The 21,476-nt window shown below is 42.2% G+C and overlaps 1 protein-coding gene across 1 annotated transcript in view; it reads right to left on the bottom strand.

Moving 5' to 3' along the window:
* The window catches only part of ccdc180 (coiled-coil domain containing 180), a 127,254-nt gene that overhangs the window by 56,005 nt on the left and 49,773 nt on the right, over window positions 1–21,476 (bottom strand). The window contains exons 14-19 of the mRNA XM_072565760.1: window positions 18,056–18,229; window positions 15,808–15,923; window positions 13,962–14,088; window positions 9,326–9,380; window positions 7,047–7,162; window positions 3,429–3,477 (exon numbers count right to left, since the gene is read on the bottom strand). Of these exons, the coding sequence (XP_072421861.1) occupies window positions 3,429–3,477; window positions 7,047–7,162; window positions 9,326–9,380; window positions 13,962–14,088; window positions 15,808–15,923; window positions 18,056–18,229 (637 nt within the window). The remainder of the gene's footprint in view (window positions 1–3,428; window positions 3,478–7,046; window positions 7,163–9,325; window positions 9,381–13,961; window positions 14,089–15,807; window positions 15,924–18,055; window positions 18,230–21,476) is intronic.

Here is a 21,476-nt window from a genome sequence, read left to right as displayed (position 1 = left end):
CAGCCCTGCACTCACTTCACTCCAACCCCAACCTCACCATCAAACCAGCGGGCAAAATGGGTGCAGTGGTAGTTTGGCGCACTGGCCTCTACACTGCTGAAGCCAGGTGCCAACTCGAAGATACTTCCTCATACTGCCTCCTCGACCATGACCATCACCAAACCATCATCTCCCAGACCATACACACCTCATCACCTCAGGGGATCTCCAACCCACAGCTTCCATCCTCATAGTTTGGGAACCCCACACCACCTAGTTCTACCTCCACAAGATCCACAAGCCTGATTACCCTGGCTGACCTATTGTCTCAGTCTGCTCCTGCCTCACCGAGTTCATCTCCACCTACCTCGATACTGTCCTAGCCGCCCCGTTCAGGAACTCCTCACATACGATCAGGATACCACCCACGCCCTCCACCTCCTCCAGGACTTCCATTTCCCTGGCCCCCAATGCATCATCTTCACCATGGACATCCAATCCCTCTACATCTCCATCTGCTATGACCAGGCCCTTCAAGTACTCTGTTTCTTCCTATCCCGACATTTCCACCAGTACTCTTCCACTGACACTCATTCATTTGGCTGAACTGGACCTCACCCTCAACAATTTCTCCTTCCAATCCTCCCACATCATCCAGACAAAAGGGGTAGCCATGGGCACCTGCATGGGCCCCAGCTATGCCTGTCTCTTTGTCGGCTACGTAGAACAGTCCATCTTCCAGAGTTACACCGACACCACTCCCCACCTTTTCCTCCACTACATTGATAACTGTATTGGTGCCATGTCGTGCTCCCATGAAGAGGTCAAACAGTTTATCAACTTCACCAACATATTCCACCCCAATCTTAAATTCACCTGGACCATCTCTGACACCTCCCTCACCTTTTCATCTCCATCCATGAGGATTGACTCAACACTAACGTTTTTTACAAACCCACAGACTCCCACAGCTATCTGGATTACACCTCCTCCCACCCTGCCTCTTGCAAAAATACTATCCCGTATTCCCAATTCTTCTACTTCCACCGCATCTGCTCCCTGGAGGACCAATTCCACCACAGAACACACCAGATGGCCTCCTTTCTAAAAGACTGAAATTTCCTCTCCCACTTGGTTAAAGATGCCCTCCAACGCATTTCTTCCAAGGACAGAAACCCCCTGGTCTTCACCTTACACCCCACCAACCTCTGCATAAATCACATCATCCGTCAACATTTCTGCCACCTACAAATGGACCCCATCACCAGAGATATATTTCACGGGGTGGCACGGTGGCTCGGTGGTTAGCACTGCTGCCTCACAGCACCAGGGTCCCAGGTTCAATTCCAGCCTCGGGTGACTGTCTATGTGGAGTTTGCACATTCTCCCCGTGTCTTCATGGGTTTCGTCCGGGTGCTCCGGTTTCCTCCCACAGTCCAAAGATGTGCAGGTCAGGTGAATTGGCCATGCTAAATTTCCCATAGTGTTAGGTGCATTAGTCAGAGGGAAATGGGTCTGGATGGGTTACTCTTCGGAGGGTCGGTGTAGACTGGTTGGGCCGAAGGGCCTGTTTCCACACTATAGGGAATCTAATCCCTCCCCACCCCTATCTGCTTTCCGCAAAGACCATTCCCTCTGTGACTACGGTCCACTCCCCAAAACAAGCCACCTGGCACCTTCCCCTGCCCCTGCAGGAATTGCAAAACCTGCACCTACTTGGGAACACCACCACCTGCAAGCCCCCCTCCAAGCCACTCATCACCCTGACTTGGAAACGCATTGCTGTTCCTTCACAGTCGTTGGGTCAAAATCCTGGACTTCCTTCCTACTGGCACTGTGTGTTGACCCATAGAGAGTGGACTGCAGCAAATCAAGAAGGCAGCTCACCACCACCTTCTCAAGGGCAAATAGGGATGGGCTATCAACGCTGGCCAGCCAGCAACGCCCAAGTCCCACCAATAAATTAAAACAAAATCAACTGGCAGCATCCTCAACTTTGTCCAGGTCACCTGACCAACACTTCTAATCCTGTCTGTCTCCCAGACGAAAAATGAGGAGTGTAGTCAGCATTTTTAAAGGTCAGATTCACAGAACAAGGAAGTTTCTTGTCTTTGCACACCTGACCTGGCAGCAAAAATCAACTTCAACGTATTTGTTCAGTTTCCCTGCTATTTCCTATTCACATTTTAAAATTCTCCTGTTTCTGTTTGTAGTGGTTCCATATTTGTCTTTGCTAATCCTTTCCTTTTTATATTTTGTACCTAAAGCAGCTATTACAGTCCATTTTTATGATTTTAGCTGGGTTATTTTCATATTCTATTTTGTCCTTCTTTATCAGTTTTGGTCTTTTTTAGCTGGATTCTAAAATGCTTCCAATCCTCAGGCTTACGGCTACTTTGGCAACTTTATAACAGCCTTCCTTGAATCTAATATACTCTTGCTGGGGTTTTGTGCATCAAATGAATGCAAATTTGTTGTAAACCAAGTATGAATTCTTTAAAAACTGGGCATTATCTGTCCATGCTAATATCTTTTAACCTAGTTCCTCAATCTTCCAATGCTAATTTACCCCTTCATAATTTAGACTGAAGACCTTAGTTTCAGATTGAACAACATTTTCAAACTGAATGCAAAATTCTTTTATCTACTCCCTAGAAGCTCCTTTGCAACAGGATAATTAATTGGCCCTTTCTCATTGAACAACGAATTGAATCTCCCACTTTTCACTGTATTTTATTACACTGAAAAATCTAATGACGCCTGTCGGAATATGATTCCATGTGGATGTAGCCGGAGGCTGGAACAAACTTGGCTGTGATCCCAGCAGTCCGAACCTACAGACGTGTACCATCCAGGCTTGGGTGTGATAACAGCAATGGTAAACACCTTCAACTTGACAATTAAGAAGTTGGGATGAAACAAATAAATTAGTCGTCTATATTGAATACTTAATATTAAGAATATAAGCTTTTACTTGACAGAAATTGAGATGATCAAGTTGGTGAGGACACGAGGGGAGGATTTGTGGGATCAAATGATAGGAAAAGGTTGAATGAACACTAGTGAAGTGAACTAGTGAAACACAATTAAACCTGGCTGCTTCAGTGACTGGCTCAAGTTAAATGAGTTGATTAATTTAGCTCCTTTGCTGGCTTCAGTACATTCTTTATGCTGACTTGCATAAAATTTGCAATAAGTGCTTATTTCTTATGCATACAAATATTCATTCCAATAAAAATATCCAAAAGGAGATAAAAAGTAAAGAAAGTTTTGAAGTACATTCTTCTTTCAAATTGGAAATCCACTGTCTAATTTACTTCTGTACATGGTCGGAAAGCAACAAGTATTGATTTAATGATGATTTGTTGCACAGAATAATAAATATGAGTTTACAGTCTGAACTTTATAGAAGTTTCATGACAAGAGTCATTTCAGTTTAAAATACACACCTTGAATATGAGAGCTTAGTTCTTGGCCTGAAAGTTCTGCTCCTTCCTCCTAGAACATAATAAAAAATGACAGTGACTTATATTACAAAGACATTTATGATATCATGGGAGGGTAGGCAATATTAGGGGAGGCAATTGCCTAGTGGTATTGGTTTAGTTCACTTTCGCTTTCATTATTGCAGTGTGTGTGGCAAGGATTCCATATCAGTACCTCACAGCCCTTTGCAACTGTAAATGGGAGGTTATGTTGCAAATCCGCAAATTTACTAACCCACCCTTCTAAGCCCTCATCCTGGTCATTTATAAAAATGACGAACAGCAGTGGACCCAACACCGACCCTTGCGGTACACCGCTAGTAATTGGACACCAAGATGAACATGTTCCATCAACTACAACCCTCTGTTTTCTTTCAGCAAGTCAATTACTGATCCAAACTGCTATGTCTCCCGCAATCCCATTCCTCCACATTTTGTATAATACCCTACTGTGGGGAACCTTATCGAACGCCTTGCTGAAATCCAGATACACCATATAATGACCCAGAATTCCGCCATGGCAGATGGTAGAATTTGAATTAAGAGTATAATGATGACCATGAATCCATTGTTGATTCATCTAGGTCACTAATGTCCTTTAGAGAAGGAAACTGTCAACTTTACCTGATCTGGCCGACATGTGACCCACAGCAATGTGGAGCTATGAGGGAGGAGCTGGCCAAAGTTCAATGGTGCAATACCTTAGCAGGGATGACCGTGGAGGAACAATGGTGGATATTTCTTTGTATAATGCAGAAGTTGCAGGATCAGTTCATTCCTAAAAGGAAGAAAGATCCCAGGAGGAGGCATGGGCGGCCGTGGCTGATGAGGGAAGTTAAGAAACATATAAAGTTAAAAGAGAAAAAGTATAACATAGCAAAGATAAGTGGGAAAACTGAGGACTGGGAAGCTTTTAAAGAACAACAGAGGATTACTAAGAAGGAAATACGCAGAGGAAAAATGAGGTATGAAGGTAAACTGGCCAATAATATAAAGGAGGATAGTAAAAGCTTTTTTAAGTATGTGTAAGGCAAAAAAATGGTTAGGACTAAAATTGGGCCCATGAAGACAGAAACAGGGGAATATATTACGGGGAACAAAGAAATAGCAGAAGAATTAAATGGGTACTTCAGATCTGTGTTCACTGGGGAAGACACAAGCAATCTCTCTGAGGTAACAGTGGCTGAAGGACCTGAACTTAAGGGAATTTATATTTGCCAGGATTTGGTATTGGAGAGACTGTTAGGTCTGAAGGTTGATAAGTCTTCGGGGCCTGATAGTCTACATCCTAGGGTACTGAAGGAGGTGGCTCGTGAAATCGTGGCTGCGTTGGTGATTATTTTCCAGTTTGATAGATTCAGGGTCGGTTCCTGAGGATTGGATGGTAGCTAATGTTATACCACCTTTTAAGAAAGGTGGGAGAGAGAAAGCAGGAAATTATAGACCAGTTAGTCTGACCTCAGTGGTGGGAAAGATGCTGGAGTGTATTATAAAGGATGAAATTACGACACATTTGGATAGGAGTAACAGGATAGGAGAGAGTCAGCATGGATTTATGAAGGAGAAATCATGCTTGACTAATCTTCTTGTTTTTTTTGAGGATGTAACTCTGAAGATGGACGAGGGAGATCCAGTAGATGTAGTATACCTGGACTTTCAGAAAGCTTTTGATAAAGTCCCACACAGGAGGTTAGTGAGTAAAATTAGGGCGCATGGTATTGGGGGCAAAGTACTAGATTGGATTGAAAATTGGTTGGCTGATAGGAAACAAAGGGTAATGATAAACGGCTCAATTTCGGAATAGCAGGCAGTGACCAGTGGGGTATCACAGGGACCAGTGCTGGGACCGCAGCTTTTTACAATATATGTTAATGATATAGAAGATGGTATCAGCAATAACATTAGCAAATTTGCTGATGATACAAAGCCAGGTGGCAGGGTGAAATGTGATGAGGATGTTAGGAGACAACAAGGTGACCTGGACAAGTTAGGTGAGTGGGCAGATGCATGGCAGATGCAGTTTAATGTGGATAAATGTATGATTATCCACTTTGGTAGCAAGAACAGGAAGGCAGATTACTACCTAAATGGAATCAATTTAGGTAAAGGGGCAGTACAGAGAGATCTGGGTGTTCTTGTACACCAGTCAATGAAGGCAAGCATGCAGGTACAGCAGGTAGTGAAGAAGGCTAATAGTATGCTGGCCTTCATAACAAGAGGGATTGAGTATAGAGGCAAAGAGGTTCTTCTGCAGCTGTACAGGGCCCTGGTGAGACCACACCTGGAGTACTGTGTGCAGTTCTGGTCTCCAAATTTGAGGCAAGACATTCTGGCTATTGAGGGAATACAGTGTAGGTTCACGAGGTCAATTCCTGGAATGGCGGGATTACCTTACACTGAAAGACTGAAGCGACTGGGCTTGTATACCTTTGAGTTTAGAAGACTGAGAGGGGATCTGATTGAGACATATAAGATTATGAAAGGATTGGACACTCTGGTAGCAGGAAACATGTTTCCGCTGATGGGTGAGTGCCGAACCAGAGGACACAGCTTAAAAATACGGGGTAGACCATTTAGGACAGAGATGAGGAGAAACTTCTTCACCCAGAGAGTGGTGGCTGTGTGGAATGCTCTGCCCCAGAGGGCAGTGGAGGCCCAGTCTCTGGATTCATTTAAGAAAGAGTTGGATAGAGCTCTCAAAGATAGTGGAATCAAGGGTTATGGAGATAAGGCAGGAAGAGGATACTGATTAGGAATGATCAGCCATGCTCATATTGAATGGCGGTGCAGGCTCGAAGGGCTGAATGGCCTACTCCTGCACCTATTGTCTATTGTCTATTGACTCTTAGACAAATAGAGGCAACATATGCTGACCTGCCAGAGATGTCCATAACCCATGAATGAATAAAGAAAAAGTGGGAACTGCAGAATCTGGTGAAATTTTCCTCTTCTGCTACTCCAACTCTCCGGGATGGCTTGGTAGGCAGGTGAGAGGCATTGAAGACCCACCTTCCAATGTGCCATTTACTGTTGAAGGACTTTATCCCAACATTGCTGAGATTTTATCTCTGACCAATGGAAGATGGTGCCAAGTGTGAAGCCCAGTTGCTTTCACTGTTTGGTTTTGTAAAATGGGCAAGGTAGGAGGGACTTTCTCTGCACCTCTCTGTGCTATCAGAGGACACCAAACATTTTCCTCAAGGTCACATTTTCCTTCCCTCCCCAATGCCTTTTTCATTCCAGCACTATACACTCCCCACCCTCATAGGGGACTGCCAGTCTGGCATCTATCAAGGTGACTCTACTGACAAATGCCAATGTAACCTGGATGCATTTCCAGTCGTGGCCAGCATTTCAGGTGGTACTGCTGGGATAGCCATTCCATTAGCTGGTAGTTCACAGAGGTGGGCCTTTCTCTACATTTAGGGGTGGAAGGTCGGCCTCAAGTCTATTAATTTCCCTGGCCCCAGAGTAAACAGCCATCCCCATGAATAGCTACACCAGCTTAGTGGCAAGACAGCAACACAAAAAAAGAACCTCGTGGTTTAATTAAAAACTCTGGTAGTCGTCACATTATCTTACACTCTTAAGAATGCCTGATGGTTCTGAAGGTTCGTCCGCCACACTTAAACTCCTTTCACTTTCATCCAGAACATCTTCATGAATGTCTTCACTTATTTCGGACTGGGAAACTGCAACTGCAATAAGACCCATAAAGATGCCAATAATGTTTGCACATAAATAATAGCATTGTGATAGGGTCAGTGGACCTGTTGTGTAGATTAAATGCTCCACATAAATAGTATTTTAAAGAATACACTGCAAAAATCCAATTTTATTTGAAGGCAATTAAATTTGAAAAATAATTAATAATCTGAAGTCAAACACTTGGACATTCTGTGTCCAGCAAATCCAAGCTATTGCTGTATTTCACTATGTTTCAGCAGCGTCATGCACTGTATCCAGTCTGAACTGTCAAGACTCTGACTCACTCCCAGTCTCCCTGATGATGGAGTAAGTTTACTTAGAGTCACAGAGTCACAGAGATGTACATATCTCAACCCAATCTAGTGCCTCCTCCCGGCACCCAACCCATATCCCTCCAAACTCTTCCTGTTCATACACCCATCCAAATGCTTCATAAATGTTGCAATTGTACAAGCCTCCACCACTTCCTCTGGCAGTTCATTCCATACACGTACCACCCTCTGCATGGAAAAGTTGCCCCGTAGGTCTCTTTTATATCTTTCCCCTCTCACCCTAAATCTATGCCCTCTAGTTCTGGACTCCCCAGGGAAATGACTTTGCCTATTTACCCTATCTATGTCCCTCATAATTTTGTAAACCTCTTTAAGGTCACCCCTCAGTCTCCGATGCTCCAGGGAAAACAGCCCCAGTCTGTTCAGCCTCTCCCCGTAGCTCAAATCCTCCAACCCTGGCAACATCCTTGTAAATCTTTTCTGAACCCTTTCAAGTTTCACAACATCTTTCTGATAGGAAGGAGACCAGAATTGCATGCAATATTCCAACAGTAGCCTAACCAATGTCCTGTACAGCCGCAACATAACCTCCCAACTCCTGTACTCAATTCTCTGACCAATAAAGAAAAGCATACTAAACGCCTTCTTCACTATCCTATCTACCTGCGACTCCATTTTCAAGGAGCTATGAACCTGCACTCCAAGGTCTCTTTGTTCAGCAACACTCTCTAGGACCTTACCATTAAGTGTATAAGTCCTACTAAGATTTGCTTTCCCAAAATGCAGCACCTCGCATTTATCTGAATTAAACTCCATCTGCCACTTCTCAGCCCATTGGCCCATCTGGTCAAGATCCTGTTGTAATCTGAGGTAACCTTCTTCACTGTCCACTACACCTCCAAATTTGGTGTGACCAGCAAATTGCTGACAATACCTCTTATGCTCGCATCCAAATAATTTATATAAATGACAAAAAGTAGTGGACCCAGCATTGATCCTTGTGGCACTCCACTGGTCACAGGCCTCCAGTCTCAAAAACAACCCTCCATCACCACCCTCTGTCTTCTACCTTTGAGCCAGTTCTGTATCAAATGGCTAGTTCTCCCTGTATTCCATGAGATCTAACCTTGCTAAATAGTCTCCCATGGGGAACCTTGTCGAACACCTTACTGAAGTCCATATCGATCACATCTACCGCTCTGCCCTCATCAATCCTCTTTGTTACTTCTTCAAAAAACTCAATTAAGTTTGTGAGACATGATTTCCCAGGCACAAAGCCATGTTGACTATCCCGAATCAGTCCTTGCCTTTCCAAATACATGTACATCCTGTCCCTCAGGATTCCCTCCAACAACTTGCCACCACCGACGCCATCCTCACCGGTCTATAGTTTCCTGGGATGTGCTTTTTGTCAACTGTCTTATCATTTGTCTAAATCCTTATTTTAAAATCCACTGGCTTGTGAGGTGTTTGATGCTTTTGCTCACATCTGGCTGGTGCAGTTCAAAATATTCTTTCTTACTTGTAATCTATATTGAATTTCCTCCTGCACTCTAATGTAGCAAAGGCATTTTGAAAGTGTCTATTTATAACTGTATAGCAAATTTAATAATCAAATAATTGATGCTAGCTTATATTGCTCATTACTTCTGAAAGCTACAATGGTATAGTCAAGCTCATGAAGATATTAACACTTTAACATGGCATTGTTTTTATCTGCCTTACTACAGGATTAAGCTGACACAGGTTAACTGTATTTAAGAAAATGCTAGTCAGAAAGCTATAATTTGAATATAGGAGTACATTCATTATTAATATCAAGGTGTTTATCTCGATCCTATCTTGATAAATTTTTAAATCAATCTTATGAAACAAACATACCTTCAACTAGACTGGGAACCGCTGTAGCAGCAGCTATTATTATTTTTGGTTTGTACTACAAAACAATGGAAATGCATATTATTAGTGCAGTGTCACAGTGCAAGTCCCATTACACAGTAAAGTAATGGAGCTTAAAATCAGCCACTGTTGCCTTGTTTATCGTTTTTGAACAGTCCAATGTTAGAATACAGTGTCTGAAAAGGACTGAAATGAAAACCACAAATCAAAAGTTTGATTGTATAATTACAAGTCTATTTGTACTAATATGTCTTATGGGTCCAGAGGAATCAGTTAGGAAGACGTGCAATTCAACTGACCAGCAGAAAATTATGCACATTTTAGTTGTATAGTGCAATGTTGCATAACATCCTGGGGCATTTGACAAAAAAAAATGAAAACATTGCAGGAGTTGAAAATCTGATTCTGGAGATACTCAGCAGATCCAAGGGATTTTAAATTTCCAACCTCTGACTGGCGGTGGAAGGCTTTCGAAAATGAGATAATGAGAGTTCAGAGACATTATGTTCCTGTTAGAGAGAAGGGTAAGACTGGTAAGAATAGGGAACAATGAATGAATAAAGATTTTGAAGGAGGCATATATTACGTTTAGACAACTGGAATCTCTTGAAGAGTGTAAAGGGGTGAAGAGGCATTCTTAAGAGGGAAGCTGAAAATGTGTTGCTGGAAAAGCGCAGCAGGTCAGGCAGCATCCAAGGAACAGGAGAATCGACGTTTCAGGCATAAGCCCTTCTGCCTGAAGAAGGGCTTATGCCCAAAACGTCGACTCTCCTGCTCCTTGGATGCTGCATGACCTGCTGCGCTTTTCCAGCAACACATTTTCAGCTCTGATCTCCAGCATCTGCAGTCCTCACTTTCTCCTTCTTAAGAGGGAAATCAGGAATGCAAAAAGGGGATATGACATAGCTTTGGTGGCTAAGGTTAACGTGGTGGGGGAATTCGGAACTAGGAGGCATATTTTTAAGGTGAGAGGACAAAGATTTGAAAGGGACATGGGCAGGGGAAATCACCAGATGAATTGAGGTAGTGACTGTTGTGGATGAGGTACCCTAACGTTTCCATGTAAGCATGTTAGCAATAAACATTTTTTCCTTTCAGGCACTGAGGAATACAAGATGCAACAACTCAGAGATACCCACTTTTTTCCATCCCCTTCCCTTTGACTCAATTCCCTCTCCTAACCCCGCTTCTTGTTGTGCAATTACTATTGCATCTGACCTTCCGCTCTTCGATGCTGAACATTCTGTCCTTCGCAAAAGTCTCAGCGTTATCCCTCTGCGTCCCCACCTTAATGAATTTCATGCACAACATGACATTGAACTCTTCTTTCGTCACCTTCACCTCCATGCCCATTTCTTTGGTCAAAAATCTTCACCCTATCTACAGACCCCTTTGCCCACCTCCAACACCCTTCCTTCACCTGGACCCTTCTCCCTGCCCCTGGTTATTTACCCGCACTCGATCTGTTCATCCAGAACTGTCAAAGTAACATTGATTGACTCGATTTCTCTATCCCCTTTACCTATTCCAACCTGTCACCCAGTGAACTGACTGGACTCTATTCCCTCAAATTCAATCTGACTTTGCTATTAAGCCTGCTGACAAGGGTAGTGTAGTTGTTGTCTGGTGGATTGATCTCCACATTGCAGAGGCTGAGCGCCAGATCTCAGATACTTCCTCCTATCTCCCCCTGGATCATGATCCCCACCATGGAGTATCAGGCCACTATGTCCACAATGGTGTCCACAGGCTGGAAGAACAGCATTTCATTTTCCACCTGGAAACTCTACAACCATCTGGATTCAATATCGAGTTCAACACATTGAGGACTTGAGGCATCTTCTCCCATGTCCTTACACCAACCCCCACACACCAGGCTTGTCATCACATGGTCTACTATTGCACAGTACCCATTATTAACCACTAATAGACCCATTAGCAGCCATTCATTCTCCTAGGCTGACCATTATCTACCCCTCTATTTGTCTAACTGTTCTTATCTCTCTTTGGGCTCTACCTCCATCTCTTGCTTACTCCTTAATCCCTCCCTGGACACTATCCTTTGTATAAAATGCAACATTTTCCTAGCTAACATCAGTTCTGAAGAAGGGTCACTGGACACCGAATCTTCACTCTGATTTCTCTCCACAGATGCTGCCAGACTTGCTGAAATTTTTCAGCAATGTCTGTTTTTGTTACTAATGGTTTTACTCAGCTTAAAATGGTTATTGAGTGGAAATTGTGGACAAGGAAGAGAGTCTGTGGCATGGGTTAACAGTGACTACATTCTTTCCAAATTTTATTTGTAGACATTTTCTGCTCATCCAATACTGGATGTTGGAAAGGCAGCACGACGATTCTAGAACAACGTGTTGTTGACATATATGCTGAAACTGATGTTGTGTTTTCAGGTGGTTCAAACCATGAATGCACTCACTCACTTCCCCATCCTTATCTTGCACTCTGCCTTTGGATACACCTTAAGGCAGCAACCTATTGCTGTAGTTTGCCACCTGTAGGTTTTACATATGAAAATAGGAATTTGAAGCAGGAGTAAGCCAATAAGCTCCGTGAGGATATTCTGCTATTCAATAAGATTATAGCTGATCTGATTGTAAACTCAAATTTGCATCCTCACTTACCACGATAGCCTTTCACTCCCTTGCTAACAAAAATCTACCTACTACTGCCTTAAAAAATATTCAAGGACTCTGCTTCCATCATGTTTTCAGGAAGAGGGTTATAAGATACCCGATGCGCTGACATAATAAATTTTCCTTCATTTCTGTTTTAACTGGGGAGCTCTTGGCTTTTAAAGTGAGCCCTGCTTCCAGATTCTCCCGTAAGAGGAATTATCCTCTCCACATCTACCCTGTCAAGACCTCTCACAATCTTATACGTTTCAATCAAGTCACCTCTCAAACATAAAATAACTAAAACTGTTGTCAAGGGTCGAGAGTGTGGTGCTGGAAAAGCACAGCGGGTCAGGCAGCATATGAGGAGAAGGAGAGTCAATGTTTCGGGCATAAGCCCTTCATCAGGAATGAGATTTGTGGACTGATGGGAGGGGGGGAGTTGAGAGATAAATGGGAAGTGGGGGGTTGCTGGAGGAAGGTAGCTGGGAATGAGATAGGTAGCTGAAGGCAGATGGGAAGGTGATAGGTTGGAGAGGACGGTGGAGCCGATAGATGGGAAAGACGATGGACAGCTCAAGAGGGTGGCGCCGAGCTGGAGGTCTGGTACTGGGATAACTTGGGGGGAGGGGAATTGAGGAAACTGTTGAAATCCACATTAATCCCATGTGATCCCAGGGTCTCAAAACAGAGGATGAGACATTCTTCCTCGAGACGTCGGGTGGTTAGGGTTTGGCAATGGAGGAAGCCCAGGACCTGCATGTCCTTGGTGGAGTTGGGGGGAGAGTTGAAGTGTTCAGCCACGGGGTAGTGGGGTTGGATGGTTACGGGTGTCCCGGAGATGTTCTCTGAAATGATCCGCAAGTTGGTGTCCTGTCTCTCCGATGTAAAGGAGACACATTGGGTGTAACGGATACAGTAGATGACCTTTGTGGAAGTACAGGTAAATTTCTGTCGGATGTGAAAGGATCCTTTGGGGCCTTGGGCGGAGGTTAAGGGGACAGGTGTGTGTGCAGGTTTTGCATTTCCTGCGGTGGCAGGGGAAGGTGCCAGGAATGGGATGAGGACTGGTGGGGGGTGTGTGGATCTGACAAGTGAGTTGTGGAGGAATGGTCTCTCTAGAACGCTGATATGGTTGTGGAGGGAAATATATCCATAGTGGTAGTGTCTGTTTGTAGTTGGCGGAGGTGGTGGACGATGATGCATTGTCTATGAAGGCAGGTGGGGTGGAAGGTGAAGACCGGGGGCGGGGGTGGGTGTTCTTTCCTTGTTAATTGGAGGGGTGGGATTCAAGGGTGGAGGTGTGGGAAGTGGAGGAGATGCGCTGGAGCGCATCGTTGACCATGTGGGAGGGGAAATTGCGGTCTTTGAAGAAGGAGGTCGTCTGGGATTATCTATGGTGAAACTGGTCATCCTGGGAACAGATGACGTGGAGGTGGAGGAATTAGGAACAAGGGATGGTGTTTTTACAGGAGGCAAGGTGGGAGGAGGTCTAGTCTAGGTAGCTATAAAACTGTTGTCAATACCAGTTTATCAGTTTCTGCAAAGAGCAAAAAAAAGTGATCTATTAAGATTCCAGTTTTTCGACAAAAGATCTTTGTGTGAAATGCTAATTTATGTCAACACCTTTCTAATGCTGATGGACTTGCAGGACACATTTGTTGACTTCATTTTAGATTAGATCTGTCATATCTCAAGACGTCAATTACAGAATGGCATTTATACAATTTTTGGTATCCTGTTGGAACAACTCCTGAGATAAGAGAAAAGTGAATAAATGTGCAGGAAAAAGATATATATATCTGATTTGAACAGCATTTATGAAAACATGATACTTCTTCCTTCGCTATACTGGAGTATAAAGCAGGTGATATTTCTTGATATTTATATCGACTTTTGTCAAAGAATATAAAATGGAAGAAAATATTTCCCCCAATATCTTATTACTTTTGTCACTGTGTTACACGGTTGAGGAGGTCACATACCGGCTTATAAATTTCGATAACATCAAAATATTTACTGATAGCAGCACTGAATCTGAGCAGCTCTCTTCTTATTGTGGTAGGATAATCATGAACTATTTTCGTCTGCTTTTGGTAAAAGGCCTCATATCTGTGTATAGAATAAACCCAAGTTAAAACAGGTCACAGCATGACATGAAAGCAAACTATTCCATATACTGAAAATGTGAAAGATAAAGAGAAAATGCTGAAAATACTCAGCAGGTCAGGCAATCTCAGTGGAAGAAACAGCGTTAATGCTTTAGGTTGGTAACGTTCTGCTATGGACTAGACCAGACCACTCAAAACATTCTTAGTCGGGCAACCCTAGACCTAACTTTGCAATTTGTTTCGGTAAGTGTACAGTGAAAGTCACTCCGAGTAAGTTAGCTAGATTGACTATTAGATTTTAAAACAGGCAAAAATCTATTCACAAAGTTACACAATGAAACACAAAGAACAGAATAAAGAACCACTACAGAACTCAGCCTATCCAACTAGACGTAATTATGCTGTTCCAAATATACACAACAGTTTCAATAAGCAAACTCCCTCTATAAACCAGTATAAATGGAACACATGCTTACAGATTGAAGTTGAGAGGCAGAAAAGAGAGAGAGTTTTCACACACAGCTCCCTGTTGAACTCCCCAGTTCAAGACTGAACTAAAACTGCTCAACTCAGGTCAGCTAAAGAGCTGACCACTCCCCTTTCATTACACAGATCACTTCTAAAACATGACCACTTTGGCCTGAAGTCTCATCTGTTTACATATAAACAAAAGGCCTCTCAAAATCCTTTTAGCTCTGTACCAAACCGGACTGATCGGAGCCCGGCCTGGTTTATTGCCCCTCTGTAAAGACACAAGGACTGAGTCTCCTTGATCAGCTTTTAGACAAAAAAGGGAATAGCTTTGTGACACTTTCATCAGAGAATTGTTGCATGGTTACATGGAATTTATTAGAATTAATGTGATACAAATATGGTCAAACAGAGTTAACATGGCTTCATGAAGGGAAAACCATACCTGAGAAATTTATTAGATCTTTTTTGAGAAGACAACAAGTTGATATATGAAGGGGAAGCAGTGATGCAATATATTTAGATTTTCAGATGGCTGATAAGATGGCACACATTAGGCTATTTAATAAGATAAGAACCCATGGCATTGGAGGTTGCATAACGCTTGTTTATGCGTGGTAGTGGCCCCTGGCTTGGGCTGGGAAGTCTGGAGCGGGACACTTGTGACGGCATGGTGGGGGCTGGGAAGTTCGGAGCGGGACACTTGTGACGGCATGGTGGGGGCTGGGAAGTTCGGAGCGGGACACTGGTGACAGCATGGTGGGGGCTGGGAAGTTCGGAGCGGGACACTGGTGACAGCATGGTGGGGGCTGGGAAGTTCGGAGCGGGACACTGGTGACAGTATGGTGGGGGCTGGGAAGTTCGGAGCGGGACACTGGTGACAGTATGGTGGGGGCTGGGAAGTTCGGAGCGGGACACTGGTGGTGATTTATAACTGTCACAGAGCAAATAATTCTCCAAGCATAATCTAAAGTTTCCTCGTTCATCATTCATTTGAAAGTGACTACTATAGATTGGTACACCAGTTACACTAGTCAGAAACAACAACCGACAGGAAGGAATCTCAATATTTGAAATCAACACAACTTTCTCTGTGCATCAGAACTATTGGTTAACTGGCAGAGATTTTGGTGTGGTTTGAGAACATGCCATTTCAGGTGAAGAGTGTTAAATCTGGTTGAGAGACCTACCAAAGGGAAAAACAAAGAAACTTGTCTTAAGAGGAACCTTGCAAAATAGGAATACTCACCCTCTTTTAATACCATCCAGCAGGCATCTGGCTTTTTTGAGATCTGATTTCAGTTCTGCTTCTGAGTCCCTCTGTCTTAGTTGGTCAATCAGCATATCTAGGTTTGCTTCCCTCGTCTAGTGGAGGATTATAGGTTTAATTGAAACATAAGTCACGTGAACTTTATATAAAATACCTGGAGTGAAAATCTTCAAGTTTTCTTTTTGTACAGGGAGTATAAGAAAAAATATACTAATTAAATATGGTCAACAGATATTACACATGATCCTTTAAAAACATAATGTTTGACATTCAGTCTTGGACAATTTCTAGTCTTTAACACATCTAGAAAGTAATTGGTTAGATTAGGGAATTTGATTTGTGTTATAGCAACTAAAAGACGCAACTCCACTTTGAATTTTAGTTAAGGTTCTACTTAGACAAAATTCTACTGAAGATTCCGTTCAACATTCTGATGTACTTGAACCAGTTAGGTTCTGAATATTTCCCTCTAAGCCATTTTATTTATATTGCAGAGTGCATTTCCCAGAACCAGGACAACCAGAAAACTATTCAGATGTTTCTTGCAGTTTTATCTTCTCCCAAGGATAAGCAAGATTTGCTCTTCAACTTCAATTTCCTCTGCCCAGTGGGAGCAAAGTGGCAGCAAATCTGAAAGTGAACAAATCACAAACTGAACACTGCTCTGACTGTCACTGCCTTGGGTAGGATTCTACAGGGGCTGGGTGGACCACCTGACTATTTCAGGCCTGTGGGCACATGTAATATGCAAGTCAAAGTCGTATGATGTGCCTAATTGCAACTTTGAGTACAAATAGGTGGACTGTATGTGACAGACATTCTAACCTTTAGTCTGGCTTGAATCAATTATCTTTAAAGCGACTGATGGAGGCTGCTCAAAAGCAGTCGAGGTAATGGTACATTTTTTTTATATAGTGTTCATCATCTTACCACCACAGCCAGCAAACAAAAACTGCAAACCACTGTCAGCCCATATGCAGCCCCTGTAAATTTTACTCTTCCCCAATTCCAACTGTCATTCACGGCATTTTAGGAAAGAGATGATTGATTCCCCATCCTCCTACAATTATCTAGTTCCGAAACAGAACCTGCAGTTTGTCAGCAACGTGTGAATTAGTTCATGGCCTCAAAATGGCTTATGTCAGTAAAGTGCTTCTCTTATTAACTTGTCAATCAGGAAACAAGGATAATAACTAATGTCCATAAATGAGAAGATAATCTTCTTATCATAGTCAGATGACAAGTAATGAGAGTGAAGCTTAACCAGTTTGTAGATGCACCAAAATTAGATGACTGTATTGATGACTTCTGACCATCATTTAATCCTTAGGATTATATTTTCTGGAGATGTTATGGGCAGTTTAATTTAAAACGCTGACAGTTAAGAATATTCCATGAGAATTGGCAGTTCCATGAAATTAGCATGCACAAGAAGGATTAAATAAATCAATGCAATCACTATGACACAATGATTCTTATAAAATAAAAAGGACATGTGATCTAACAATTGTTTAGTAAATTTTTCCAAGAATGCATCAGAGAGCCAATGGAGCCATTTACAGTTATTCTATACCAGCAAAGTTAACTGAAGGGAAGTAACTGTTGACAGCGCTCACCTAGTTTATGAGATTCTAGATTCACTTTACAAAAGAATAAGATAATGGTGGTAGTTTTAAATCTACTGCAGAGAGTAAAACCAGCATTATGAATCTGGGGGACTGTGTTATCAAACGTTTGGGCTGGATTTTCAGATTCTGCTGAGGGCAGGAACAGAACTGGCCAATCTGCCAGTTTCCAGACATCATTCCCAGGTACCTAGCACTGGTTATTTTAGGACAGGCAAGGCTACTTACTGCCATGCATCAGGCAGCTGATTAAACAAATGAAGAGCCAATTAAAGGAGCCCAACAAGCCTTTCTTTTGTTGATGGAGGTAGTTTTAGTATCCTTCCTGCCTAACTGCATGCAACAGCAGCCACTTGCTGCCTGGTGGTTTCTACACCAATTAAAAGATCCATCTCTGTCAAAATCTTTCATCCCCATGGTAAGTTTGGAACCCAGAAGCAGTTTTCACTTCCATTTCCTGCTCCCAAAGAGAAAATTCAATCCTTAAATTTCCATTCATTTCAATGGAAAGAAAGTTTTTGTGGTTTCTATAATGTTGGCTTTACATTGCTATGCTGAGTTGCAGTGTAATTCTACAAGAAGCAGCAGGACCATTTTCCTACCTGGTTCAATTTGTCGTGTTTTTTACAATAGTCATCTATCTGCTCTTTCAGCTGCTGTTCCTGGTCATCTAGGTTTCCTTGATGCATCTCCCACAGTTGAGTGGCTTCTTTGATAAACAAATATATCCATTTACACTGAAAGTGCATCTGCTGGTCTAAGGTCTCCATGTGTTTCTGTTAATGTAAAACAATTGGAAGAAGAGTTACATCATTGAGACTGTGGGAGCTGCATGGAAACATTACGATGAGCTTGATGGCATTTTACAACTTAATGATTTGCTCTGAAAAATCATTGTCTCCCTATTCCTTAGCAATTTGCCTGCTTGTTTGATTGCTGGTCTGTGCTTTCTTTGCTTCGGGTGTCACGGTGGCTCAGTGGTTAGCACTGTTGCCTCACAGTGCCAGGGACCCAGGTTTGATTCCAGTCTTGGGCAATGGTCTATGTGGAGTTCCTTCCATCCCTGTGTAAGTTTCTTCTGGGTACTCTGGTTTCTTCCTCAGTCCAAAGGTGTTAATTGATTACATTACAACACAGGGTAAACCCTCCTGCTTAATTTAAAGCAGCAACACAGAAAAGATTTATCCTGTGCAGTAATTTGAGAGGCCAAGAACTATTTAAAGTAAAAATTAACTTGATTTCTTAAAGTATAAATGAGAATAATTAATGAACTAATTACAACTCCTTCCTCTAATCTATTTTTTACCTTCCCTTCTATATTGCTAGTCTGATAACACTCCCGATTAGATTTACAAAACAACACTTCTTATATCAAAACCAGGCAGCTTTCAGTTTTCTCTGTATTCCGGTCTTCTTTTCTTCTTCTTGGGGATTCTGCTTCACAGGTTACTGATCGATAAAGGTACCTTTAAGACAGCTATTCTCTGGGCAGTGTGCAGATGTCTTTGGATTGGCAGTTCTCCTCCCAACTGTTTAAATTTCCCCGGTGTTCTATCCCCAAAGCATTGAATTGTGTCATTGGCTTTTAAGATAGCCAATATACTAAATTCAAACTTGATTGGAGTTTGGTATTTTTCGGGATATAATTTAATCTGATTGGTCTAATTCAAATTAGTGTAGCAGACAGCTGTACTAAAAGGACCAAAAGGTTACATTATATCTTTTTGCAGAACACTTGGTACTGTCAGGTAGTTCTGTCGCTTTAACTCTCAAAAGTACAGTACACTTCTAAATCTTCATAACACCTCCCCCCTTAAGAAAAAAAATGAACCATCATAATGAAAAGATGTCTTCATTTATTTTTTGCATGTTTAAACACATTACCCTAACATGCAGATAACTTTAATATATGTTTACCTTAATGTCTTCCCATATACCTATATATAACATTAAATAAATACAAATCTTATTCAAACTTTATCAGTTATATCCATGATAACACATTTGCGATTACATTCTTATGACCCGCATCATGTACGATTTTTAAATTAAAAGTCTGTAACATAAGACTCCAATAAAATAGTCTCATATTCTTGTCTTTAAAGCGTTGTAAGAATGCAAGTAAATTGTGATCCATGTACACAACCATCTCCAACACATTGTTCATGACATACACATTAAAATGCTGTAAGGCCAGTACCAAACTCAATAGTTCCTTTTCGATTGTGGAGTATTTCCTCTGGTGGATGTTGATTTTCTTCGTAAAGTAACCAACTGACAGTTCAATCCCATCCTCATCTTCCTGTAGAATTACAGCTCCAACTCCAATGTCACTAGCATCAATGGTGACTTTAAAAGGTTTTGAAAAGTTTGGTGGAGCCAAAACTGGTTTGGTGACTAAAATCGATTTCAAATGGTCAAATACCTCCTGCCATGGTTCTGTCCACTGAAACTTTGTATTCTTCTTCAGTGAATCAGTTAACGGTACCACCACATTGCTGATGTTTGGAACAAACTTCCGATAGAATCCGCTGAGTCCTAAGAATCGAAGCAGCTCTTTTTTCGAGGTTGCTCGTGGAAATTCCTCAACGGCCTTTATCATTGCGTCCTGTGGGGTCAACCTTCCCTGACCGATGTTATGTCTCAAGAATGTGACCTCTGCTTTCGCAAATTCAGTTTTATTTAAGTTTATCACCAGTTTTGCTTCTCATAGTTGTTCAAAGAGCTCTACCAACTGTATCATGTGATCTTTCCAGGACTTTCTAAAGATCACTACATCGTCCAAACAGATCACACAGTTCATTAACCCAGACACAACTCTGTTCATGAGTCTTTGGAAAATGGTGGGAGCGTTCTTCACTCCAAAGGGCATCATTTTAAACTGATATAGCCATTTGGGGTTACAAACGCAGAAATTTCTTTTGCCGTCTCTGATAAAGGTATCTGCCAGTGACTATGTACTAAGTCCAAGTGGCTTGTCAGACTTTCTCGATATAGTCCTCCAATTTAGGAATTGGATATGAGTCTGATTTTGTAACAGCATTGACCTTCCAATAATCCACGCACAATCGTTGAGTCCCATCTGGTTTGGGAACAAAGACGATCGGCGAACTCCAATCACTCTGGCTTGGTTTGATGATGTCCTCATTGAGCATGGCCTCCACCTCCAGCTGGACCCATCTGGCTTTGAAAGGATTTAGCCAATAGGGGTGTTGCTTTATCGCGGCAGTATTCCCTAACGCTATTTCATGTACAATAGCTTTAGTTCTCCCATCTGATTCTTACATATGTCCTTGTATTGCAGTAACAAGTCTTTCAACTGTGTTCTATGCTCCTGAGACAGGTAGCTTACTAACTATCCCACTCCTCAAGGACTTCTTCATTTTTTAATCTATTTTGAGACACCTCAAAAACTACATCATCTGGATTCGATTCCTTACTCTGCGGGGCAGAAACTAACACCTATTTCCCCAGTTCTTTCTCTCTAGTATATGTTTCAACACATTCACATGACATACCTGATACCTTTCTCCCATCTGGCATCTTTACTATCTACTATCTTCACCTGTCTCATCTTTTTCTCAATTTGATAGGGACCACTAAACCTGGCTTTGAAAGGATCTCCTATCACTGGTAACAGTACTAACACATCATCCCCTCGGGAAAACATCTCAGTCTCAGAGCTTTTATCTGCCACCTGCTTCATTCTACACTGTGCCCTCTTTAGGTACTGTTTAGCTAACTCACCTACTCAATTTAATCTCTCCCTCACCTCCAGTACATAATCTAAGTGTGAGATCTCAGACTTTGGTCCTGTCAATTTTTCTTTAATTAATTTCAAAGGGCCTCTCACTTCATTAACTTGAAGGGAGTGAACTGAGTAGATTCATTTGGGGAAACTCTAATGGCAAACTAATCATTCGGGTAGTCCTGACAGTACATTCTCAAATTTGTCTTCAAGGTCTGATGCCATCTTTCTATAGCTCCCTGGGATTCACGATGATACACACTAGATTTAAAATG

This window comes from Chiloscyllium punctatum, chromosome 49 (assembly GCF_047496795.1).
Source record: "Chiloscyllium punctatum isolate Juve2018m chromosome 49, sChiPun1.3, whole genome shotgun sequence".
NCBI classification, from domain to species: Eukaryota; Metazoa; Chordata; class Chondrichthyes; order Orectolobiformes; family Hemiscylliidae; genus Chiloscyllium; species Chiloscyllium punctatum.
Note: the sequence above shows the minus strand (reverse complement) of the source record. Positions and strands in the feature narration are given on the sequence as shown.